Raw genomic sequence first — 11,584 nt, forward strand, 5'->3', positions numbered from 1 at the left:
TTCAGACAAAAAACGATGGTACTGATGATTATATTTTTATGCCCAAAATCAAGGTCCAAACTACCTTTAAGGACCAGTAGAATTTTAAGGACAGATTCTATACCCAAAAATGGATGAGTATATACTGATATTCTGTATTCCTATAACTATATACTCAAAATAAAACTCCTTCCTCTATACTTCAAAAAATTTTGTGGTACCAACATTCTTGATGTCACAGATGATAAAATGTTGAAGGAGAACACAAACTTCAATAAGTAGAAACTAAAAAAAGTCACTCAGAAAATTTGAGAAGGGTTTAGGAGTGGGATATAAGAAAACTAACAATTAAGTAATTAGAATTTACTTAACCAACCATATAAAAATAGAGTTGAGAAGAAAGCATTGTATGATAATTTAATTTGCAAGCATGCCTCTTTCGTGGGGGGACACCTAACATGGTAAAGTAATGTAGAGCTGATAACTTTCTAGGTGTGAAGAAATATAATATCATTAATTTTTGGCCCTTTCCAATAATGTATTAAATGGTGATAAATGGTATTTATTTTAACACCTCTGTGCCTAATCACCATAAAGCCTAACACATTAAAGTAATAAGTATTTTAACATCTGTAATATACTGCAAAAAATAACAAGCAATCAAAACAGGTTATATAAGCCATGTTTGGAAGCTGATACTAGGTGAAGGGGCAAGGCTGACAGAGAGGTTGAATGAAGGTGAGTATTTGCTTGTGAGATATAGAACAATGAAACCTGTTGACATTATTTTAAGAAAGGAAGAGAGAGAATTGGGAATGCTTGCCAAGGAGTATTGGATGTATCAATGGACATACAGATGGATGGAGGGATGGATGGATGGATGGGTATGTCACAATAAGACTCCCTTTGTGCAACAAAATCTATGCTAATAAAAACTCTTTAATGACTTTTCATTTAGATAACATTTGAAAACACACTGTGTTTTCTTCATCCAGAGAATCTCAATGTGTCTGTTTCTCTGGTTAGCAATTAACAGGCTTCATTGAACCCCAAGTTGGATTTCTGTAGGGAAATTGAGATGGTCTTTCTTTAGGGCCCTCCATAGCTTTCAAAATCAAATAAAATTTAGACCCCATTGCATTTGTATTTTAAGCTAGCTCATGCCACATGAAGTAAGATTAAAATTCAATTTGTCTTCCAACTGGGTGCTGCTCAATAAATAGCAGGTCATTTGTTGATGGGTTATTTCCAGTGAACAGTAAATGGTAAGGTTACAGTTGACCCTAGGTCTAATCTGTTGCCATTGTCCCATTTTATAGGAGGAGTCCGCTGTCCCAACAGCAGTGCTCTACAAGAGGTGCGCAGCTGTAATGAGCATCCGTGCACTGTGTACCACTGGCAAACCGGTCCCTGGGGCCAGTGCATCGAGGACACCTCAGTGTCGTCCTTCAACACAACGACAACTTGGAATGGCGAGGCCTCCTGCTCTGTTGGCATGCAGACACGAAAAGTCATCTGTGTGCGAGTCAACGTGGGCCAAGTGGGACCCAAAAAGTAAGGGCTTTAAAATGACAACAGTAAATTCTGTGATCAACCATGCAAGGATTGGCTTGGGCTTTCCCTGTTGCATGAAATGGAATGTTTTGATGCTTGTCATACCTGTCCTCAAGAGTAAGATTTGTTTGTTTTGAAAGTCGGCTGCTGCTAAGGCTGTAACAGCCTCACAATCTTGTACCTGGGATCCATAAATTCTGTCGAAATCTTTCTGCTTTATGGCATCACTCACTTCTTTTAGAAAGCTAGGGAGATGATGGAAGAAGTGCTTGCTGTAGAGTTTGGCTGATCGATAAGGACAGTACACAGAGTTCTAGCCCTGTAGGTCAGCTATGACCTCTTAACTATCTGCAGGCAAGGGAAGCTGCCAATCTACCTTAATTGTGTTTGCCTTCTATGATCTGCCTTTCATTTTGCCTAGAAAATACTATATCAAAAACATTGAAGGTAAACTTATTCTATCTTTCAGTTGTTAAATGAATAAGCCATTTTCTGCTAAGAGAAAGCCTTGGGATAGCATGAAAGGGTTATGGTAGCTAGAAAAGCTTTCCGTTTCTCATGGTTGTTAAGAATACTGTGATAACTAGCCATACAGTTTGCTAGAGGGGAAAACAAAGAGCTGAAGAACTCATGTGCCTTGTCAGAACTGTAAAAATAAACAACTAGCAGCATTACTTGAATTAGCAATTACCAATTAGATTAATCAAAGTTGAAATTATATTTCTTTGATGGTTAGTAAACTCTATTCCACCACATTTAGATAACATATTTTTTAATCAAATCACCTAAACCACATGAAACACAGAAAGTGAAAACAATCAATTTTGTATAGGTATAAATGTGGCCTCATAGGTTCCAAAAACGAACAGCCAATTAGGAAAGTGTAAATGTTAGATGAGTTGACTAATTCTGACATTGATTTTCAAAATCTATTGCAAGTATTTAATGAAAAATTTACCAATTCAACAGCCTATAAATATTAGGAATTGTTATTTTTTTTCTTAAGAATTGAAGAGGCTGAGAAGGTGGCTCAGTGGTAGAATGCTTGCCTCACATGCATGAGGCCCTGGGTTCGATTCCTCAGCACCACATAAGCAAAAAAAAAAGCCAGAAATGGCACTGTGGCTCAAGTGGTAGAGTGCTAGCCTTGAGCTGAAGAGCTGAGGGACAGTGCCCAGGTCCAGAGTTCAGACCCCACATCCGGACCACCCCCCCCCTGCAAAAAAAAAGAATTGAAGAGACTTAGTGTTCCATGGAAATGAAAGTAATTGATCTGAAGCATGGAAAATTCCAGTACAGGTAGGGGAGGTGGGGAGGGAAAAGGTAAATATGAATCTCATTAAGAGTTGTTTTTGTCTGGCTAGGGTTCCAGACTTAGAGCTATGTAGCCCCATACTTTGTTTATATCATTTGAAGTTCAAAAACATACTAGAAAATATATACCAAATAGTTCCACATGCTTAATAGGTACCCACAAACTAACATTTTAATAGAACTTGTATATGGTTATGGTGAAATATGTGTGTGCTGCATTAAAATTCAGTGAAGTAGCAGCAGAAATGAGCTCACCATGTCCAAAAGTGTCCTGGTGCTTACTCAAATAACAGAGGTAGAAATACTGTGGAGCAGGATGAGTTCTTGCACCAATGTGGCAGTAAAATTCACCTTTTCTTTCTTCTTTTTTATTAATAAGTTTTTTATTGTGAGAATACTGTACAGAGTAGGGGTTACTACATGAGCAAGGTAATGAGTACATTTCTTATCAAGCATTGTTGTCTCCTCCTTTGTTTTCAAAAATTGCTATTAATATTTTCTTCTCATATACACAACTGGGTAATGGATATACATGTGTGCAATCCTATGTGTGAATAAGCCTACTGGATTTAAGATCATTCATTTTCCTAATGAAAGGCTCAAAGGTTCCACATTATACTCCACAATAATCATTCAGAATTTTCTTTGTCTCTATAGAAGTTTATTCAGTAACTTAAATATATCTATAGTTCAATTGAATTCCTAAAATTCTAGAAAATTAAGCCAAGTACTATGAATTCAAAGGAAACTACTATTACCCTTCTTCCTAAATACTAGGTTAAATTTGCTGAATGTTTTCCAATGCTGGTCATCTGAAACAAAAATGCAAATAGAAACCTTGTTTTAAAGTCTTCTTAATAAAATAGATTACTGTGCAATGGTAAAATCAATGTTATCGATCTTATCTATCCTCCCAAGGAACAGACTTCAGCTCCTATCACGTCTGTTTAATTTGACCTTGAATAAGATTTGGGGGGGGGAATCAATTCCTTGATTTAAAGCGCAAACACTAAAGGCAAACAGTACAGGGGAGAAAAGTTGCTTGTTGACTGAACCAATTGCCTCACCAAAGGAAGTCTAAATTCATTTGATTGGATATAATCTAGGCTGTGTAATTTATCTTTGTGTGTTCACTTAATGACTTTGTTGTTAGTAATTTTGTTCTCCACAGTTAGCCAAGTATCTTGCTGGGGCTATTTCCAAACTAAAAGAATATTTAGAGGTTGTCAATGATAACATTATAAATTCCATTGATTAATTTCAGACTAGTCTTTGAAGAGCATGCAATTGAGTAATGCCCTCCTATTGTCAGACTTATAAACCTCCTCATTGCAAAGGAGAGCTTTCAATAATAATTACTGACCAATAATTTCACAGTCCTTAAATAATTAACTGGATTTTATGTGAGATTTTTGCCCTATTTCCTGTTTGAATGATGCAAGGTTATTATAATTTCAATCATTTGAAATATAAATTACAATGCATCAACCTCTATGGTTTATTTTAAAATTTCATCATTGGCTGAATAGTTATAGTACTGGGAAATTGCAAGCTTATCCTCAACATAAACTGGCAAGATTGTTTAAAATTTTTAAATCATATCTATCTTTAAATCTACTTCTAAATAAATCAGATTTTCATTTGTTTGTGTTTATTTCAGTACTGGAGCTTGAACTCCAGGTTTGGGTACTGGCCTTTCAAGCTTTTTCACACAATGCTGGCACTCTAGCACTTGAACCACAACTCTGCTTCTGGCTTTTTGCTGGTTAACTGTAGATAAGAGTCTTATGAGCTTTCCTGCCTTGGCTGGCTTTGAAATGTGATCACCAAATCTTAGCCTTCTAAGTTGCTAGGATTACAAGCATGAAGCTACCAGTACCCAGCCTGATTGTTATTAAAATAAGAGAGCAAGTATCTATACAATTGAATAGAATATGGTATTTGTACACAACAAAAGATATGTAGGCAAGTAATTAAAATAGAAGATACATTTGAAATCAATGTCAGCAAAGCACTATAAATTATGGAAGACTTATCCATGGTGTTGATTTTTCTCACTCATACTTAATTTCTGACTTATTTATTTACCAAAAAAATGTGACGTCCCATTTGAAATATTTTTATATCCTTTTTGCTACTGTCTTCCAATTTATATTAATTGACTTTTAATTTGATTTGTAGTTCTTCGCATTCGTTCCCAAAAAAAAGCTACTGCAATTTAAAGAAAGAATAGAATAACCCAATAAGTTGCAATAGGTTTAAAAATAATTCGATGTTCAAAAATTGAATCCTTAATCATTTGAATGTCAACATAATCACCAAAGAAAACATATTTTTGTTAATGGAGATATTATCAAGAGAAAATGTATAATTGCTATACTTTCTTTTGATAGTGTGACTGATATAATTAAACTTGCTATTTTGCTTGAGATACCTTATTGAAGTACAGGTTAAAATCATTAATTGAGTTGCGTAGTTCTTCTTAAGAGCAGTAAAGCACCCGGGAGTTAAATAATATAGATGTGTGACCACTTTCCAACTTTCGCAACAAAAACCTGAGGAAAGTTGAGTGACCTGGTTTCCTGTCCTACCAGAGAGCCAAACAGTGTCCCTTCGCTTTTCTAGGTGCCCTGAAAACCTTCGACCTGAGACCGTGAGGCCATGTCTCCTTCCTTGTAGGAAGGACTGTATTGTGACTCCATATAGTGACTGGACACCATGCCCCTCCTCGTGCAAAAAAGGTACAGTCCACAGAGATCTGAAGGCCCCGCAGATTCATCCAGTGGGGCTTCTGCATTCTCCTGGCTCTGAGCAATGTTTGTGATTTGGGGTTAATCCCGGATTGACATGAATGCATTTTGGTTTCCATCTAGAAACAGCACTATTTTAGAGTGCCAGATAGGGGGTGAGTTTATGCCATTGAAATGTTATGAGATAATGAAAACATGTATAGAGGGCCCAGAAGCATATATACACAAGCAAATTAACCAAAATGTAGTGTATGCAGGCAAAGATTTCCATGGTGATTCCTCTGGTTAACTCACATGCAGTTTAATAAAATGAATACCAGGAAACTGAAATATGGTTTGTCCAAGTGTGCCCACGTAAAAGGGAGGTGAAGGCTGACAAATTGAGGAAGGCAGATGGGTGAATATAGTTGTAACATTCAGAGCAAAGTGGTACCGGGTAACTTGAGGGGATGAGTGGGATCGGAACAGGTGCCGGGACAGAATGATAAAATGGGAAGCATTAATCAAGAGGCATTGTATTGATAAACTGATGTGTTGAATTAGAAAAAAAGAAAGAAATTATATAACATAGTTCCAATTGAAATGATTCTAAACTTGATGAATATTTCTTATTTTCATTAATTCCGAATGAATGCACACTGGTGTTCTGACTCTTAGAAGGAATGTATACAGATTGTATCAGTACACAGGGCTATCAATGACAAGCTATAGCAGGGGCCAGGTTCACTATAGATTCAATGTGACCCTCAGGATTGACAATAAAGGAAAGAGAAAAACGGCCATGTTGTCTCTCTGCCAACACTTACTGTGCCATGAGGCATTTACAAGATGAGTATTTGTTCCCAATTTGGTTTTATTTTACTTTTACGACTTACAGACATAAACGTATCATGGCAGGTCTCTTGATAACTCTTTCGTTCCTCCAGGACAGGGCCTTTTCTCACTGCTTCTGAGAGAAAGATAAAAACCCTTGGCATGCTTTATGCAATAGCTGAGCAAATCTTTTCTCACCGTCACAAATGACAGTCTCCTATTTCTCATTTTAATTTTCTGATCCATAGAGAGAATGCTTCTTCAGTTTTCTTCATGTTTTTATTTTGTTTATGCTTCTGGACTCCCATTTAGGGTGAGTCAATTAAGAATCAACTTCTAATTTAAGAAATAACTATTGCACCATTGCTAAAATTAATTTAAATTATTTATGTAGTATGAATTGAATAATAGATGGCTTTTACAGTGCAAATAGAATTTTGTAGAGTTGAAACACAAGTTAATTTGGGTTTGGGTTTGGGTTTTGAAACGTGGTCTCATCATCTAGTACAAGCAGTCCTGGAAATGTATTTGGACATCTCCATTGCATTTGAAGAATCTTGGTAAGGTAAGAATTAAACTGCCAGTCTACAAAGAATGGGAAAGTAAAGTGTTTGAAGATAGCAGTATATTCACTGTTGGTAATAACAGAGCAGTAAATAATTGATACAAGATAGAAGAGAAAGTGATTGGATGGGAGTCTGTACAATTGTTCAGAATCCATTACCTTCAGTGGACTGATCGTGTGGTTATCAATGATGCCAAAATGATGATAGAGAAGGAAAAAGAAGGGATCACACTGAAACATGTTCTAAAGTCACTTAATTAAAGCAATATCACAAGGTGATGAGCACCAGATATATAACTAATCATAAGACTGATGTGAGAAGCTTAGAGGAGTTGGCAGTTCTTAAAGGTAGAAGAAGGAGAAAAGAATCAGAAGCTGACTTCAAGTGGCAAAGCAAGCAAAGATAAAAGATGAGAGACCATGTGTCCCAAATGAGTGAGAATGACAGGACTCTCACGTAGATGGAGAGGACTGAGAAATTACATCCAGATTTGCATTCATGCCTGCAATGGTCCTGTGAGCCTGAGGATGAGGGAAGGCTTGGAGAGAGGAGGGCTTGATTCTTGTGGAGTGATAGAAAAGTGAAATATCATAGGTTTCGTCCGATTACTCTCTGGGAGAACTGGGAGAGGCAGGTCACTGTCACAAGTTAACATGAAGAGGCTTCCAGTTCCTGGGGAGGCTGAGGAAGGGGCGCCAATTTTCAGGAATCTAGGCTCTCTGAGAGGTGGGTTTAGGCCAAATGAACCAGGTACTGATCAGTCCTTCCTGTTTTACTTGACAACACTAGAATATTAAGTCTCCTAGAACAGAAAGAAAATTTCAGAAACCTAAACCTAGGCAGATTTATAAGAGAGTATCTGCAGTTTTGTATTGAGGAAATGAAAGAAGACTGGGGTGGTCATGGAATGAATGGGCTGTTGTTGCATAACAGTGCCAAGATGCTTTGTTCTCCCAGAGAATCCTTTTCTGTTTTGCCCATAGACTGCTGTGAGAGAGCACAAGGAAACAATGGTGTTATAGAAAGCTAGCCTTCTGTTGTGGAAAAGAAAAGAAAGCAGTGACATGAGGTTAATTTTCCCATTATTTGGCAAGAAATGGTAGTCATCCAAGTTTCATTGAAATTACACTGAGTTCTGCATTCAAGAAGTACACAACAAAAAAACTAATTCAGGGTAGGCTGCTTCTTTTTAATTTAATTCTGAAGGTAACATGGAAAGTTTTTACAAGAGCTTGTTAAAATGTGGAGCCATTTTGTTTTGTAAAATAACATTAAGGATATAAAATTACACTATAGTACTACAAAAAGAAAGTAACAGAATAACTTTGGATTCCAGGAAGAACTGAGGAAGAGTTACTTAAAATGTGATTTCTCCCTCTTCCCAGATAAGTCTTGAAAAACAGAAATCAATGCTAATAAAGATCAATTTGGGGTAGAATGTAGTTTGATCCTTAAACCAGAACCCTTCTCAATATTTTTAATTTTTTTCTAACTTTCATCAAATGGAACTTCAAACAATAGAAATAATTTATGCATACAAATTATTTGTAATCATAATTTTGAACAAGACTCGCAATCAATAATATGTTTGGTTGTTCAACCTCCCTCCCCATCCCCTCTCTCCCTCTCTCCCTCTCTTTCTTCTTTTCTTTCCCTCTCTCCCTGGATTTATTGCCTTGGGAGCAAGAAAGAATGTTGTGAAAGCTATATTTTTCCCTCATCCACTGAATCAATGTTACGTTAGAATTATATCACACATTGAAAACTGTTTCGCATTTTGCGTCTTGTGTGTTGAACATTTTCCTTTCAAGTTCCTATCACTATGCTGCGCCTACCTGCCATTTGTCCAACTTCCAGCTCAACAAATCAGTTCATCTGCCCTTTAAATTTTTCCATCAAATAATTTCCTTGGTGAAATTTACTTTGAATGCTTTAAGATACCTGAAAAATGAGATTGTATACCCTCTGAATCTTTAGGGAGTACTTTTTGTGGCTAATGCTCTAGGCACTAAAACACAAGAAGGACAAGTTTCCAAGTTTACCAAACTTACTGAATAACCGCTTGGTTTTCTTTTTAATGTGCATTGTAGCTTTCCCTTTGACAGTCTTTTTACTGGAAGCTCTACATCAAGACTGAGCATTATAGTGCATAAGCAAGTTCTTAGCTGTGACCTGAAGAAACAGACCTCCCAGAGGGTAGGAACATGATGACCTGACGCTTGCTCTATAATCCCATTCAACTTTCTCTCTGGGCACATTTTGAAGTATTCCACTTCAATCAGGTCACAGTTTCTATCCTATAGGCTGAATGAGTTTAAAGAATTAGAATGTTTTATAAGCATAAGTGGATTGATATTGTGGAATCACTTAAGTAAGTGAAACTAGAGTCACGTTACCTAGAGTATAAACTTGTGAAGTTCATGCTGAGGAAGTCTTAAAAGAATATTTCAGGGTTTATTTCAGAAGACATTTTTTGCATTCAAAGATAAAAGACTAAACAGAACTGAAACACCTAACATTCACTTGCTGCTTTCCAAATTAGAACCAACATTTAGGGGGTTCATGACCAGAAGCTATGATCTTTCAAGGAATCACAGATGCTTCACTCATTGTCCCTTCAAATCCCCAGGTACCTTGATCTTAATCCTGTTGATAATTTGTATCTGGACTTTCAGAAGGACTGGAGAATGATTGCTTCTAAAACTTCTAACCATCTGGGTAACAAAGGCCCATTGGTCTCTTTTTTTTTCTACTTTTCCCTGCTTTTCTTTAAAAAATAACCTTCCTCTTTACCTCAAAGCTGAGCAAATTATTAGAATGGTTATTTAGTTTGTATGCTGTCTTTAAAAGATGAAAGATAAATCATAAACATAAAAGAAAAGAAAAATATGGAAATTATAGATGGAAGGTAGAACCAGGCAGTGACTAAACCAACCCAGATGCCCCTCAGTAGATGAATGGATCAAGAAAATATGGTATATATACACAATTTGTTAGGAAATTTGTTAGAAAATCATATTAAGTGAAGTAAGCCAGGCCCAAAAAAACATAGGTCCCATGGTTTCCCTTATTTGCAATAACTAGTAGAAAAACAGAAAAGCTCAGATAAGATGATGTTAAGCGAATGAACCCTTCCTTGCTATTGTTTCTAACATATTTATAAGGTACCATGTGATTTTTTTGTTGCTTTGTGTGCCCCTCCCCCATGGTCTAACCCATGTTTTCACTGTATTTGATGTTGGTATAATTTGGGGAGGGGAAGGGAAAAAACAAAATGTTTAAATAAGGATACAAATGGACTTATTGCAGCAACAACGAGATGTACAAGATGCTATGTCGAAAAACAGACTTTACAATTTAGGTGGGGGGGGAGTGTAAGTTGAGGGGGTGGGAGGGATGGGATGGTAGTGGAAAAACAAAGGAGGCAACAATGCTGGATAAGAAATGTACTCATTACCTTGCTGGTGTAACTGTAACCCCTGTGTACAGTATTTTCACAATAAAAAAACTATATAAAAAAATCTCAGAAAAGTAAAAGGTGAAGGGGAAAGGAAAACAAGATTTTTATAAGAAAATCAGTCATGATAAGTACCTAGTTGCAATTGAGAAAATTAGCTCTAAGTGTATAATGACCAAAGCAAAAAAATAAAATAGAAGCATAACAGGCTCTTAAAATATTATCAAGGGAAACAAAACTTTTCCTAGCTTGGAATTATTCAAGGAATTTATCACCTGGGCTCTAAAATAGCACTTATTTAGACAAGATAATGCAGAATGCATTAGTAATTTACAAGTTCCTATTGACATTTCTTAGACAAATCATATTAAATATGCAAAAGTTGAAGCTTGCATTCAAACATTGTTAAAATAAAGACTCCACAACTGCATTTTCAATTACTTTTAATATTCTGTTGCCAATAATTCCAGCCTCTAAATCCCTACTCCATTACTATAAATTTCCAATTATTCATCAAAATAATTAATGTAATGATTAATAGTACAGCTTTTGTCCCCCAATGAGAATGAGTCTAACAAGTTATACGTTAATTCTAAATGTTAAACTGGGACAAGGAATACGGAACACGGGCCAGCTATTCCAGCAGATCCAGTGCTCTTATTCTCTCTTTCTTGGCATCCCGGCTGTATTACCTGACAAGCTATTTTACATTCAAAAACTCATCTCTTAAAGATGAATACCAGATAAGAAATACCGGATATAGCCTAAGAAGTCTGTGGTTATTGTTGTTTTATAAGAGATTTTCTTGGGCAGTCAGGAATTTAAAACACTAATATGATCTATTCTACTGTCAAATGCAGGAATTTTCTCAAAACATGGTTGAAATTTGAAGCATTTTCCTGTTCCTTGTAGTCTACAAGGAAATGTTAATGCTTTAGAAAAAGAATATAAATGCATCAAGACTTCTGTTATCTACTAATATAATTCTTTTTGTTTTTTGGGTTTTGCCTTTAATACATTTTTTGTTTTTGTTTTTTTTTATTTTAATTTTTATTTTTTGTGAACATACTGTACAGAGGGGTTACAATTACATGGGCAAGATAATGAGTACATTTCTTACCAAGCATTGCAGCCTCCTCCTTTGTTTACCT

The 11,584-nt window shown here is 36.1% G+C and overlaps 1 protein-coding gene across 1 annotated transcript in view; it reads left to right on the forward strand.

Moving 5' to 3' along the window:
• The window catches only part of Thsd7a (thrombospondin, type I, domain containing 7A), a 344,637-nt gene that overhangs the window by 263,912 nt on the left and 69,141 nt on the right, over positions 1-11,584 (forward strand). Inside the window, exons 8-9 of the mRNA XM_013019946.1 lie at positions 1,299-1,533; positions 5,473-5,588. Of these exons, the coding sequence (XP_012875400.1) occupies positions 1,299-1,533; positions 5,473-5,588 (351 nt within the window). The remainder of the gene's footprint in view (positions 1-1,298; positions 1,534-5,472; positions 5,589-11,584) is intronic.

This window comes from Dipodomys ordii, unplaced genomic scaffold (assembly GCF_000151885.1).
Source record: "Dipodomys ordii isolate 6190 unplaced genomic scaffold, Dord_2.0 Scaffold48, whole genome shotgun sequence".
Taxonomy (NCBI): Eukaryota; Metazoa; Chordata; class Mammalia; order Rodentia; family Heteromyidae; genus Dipodomys; species Dipodomys ordii.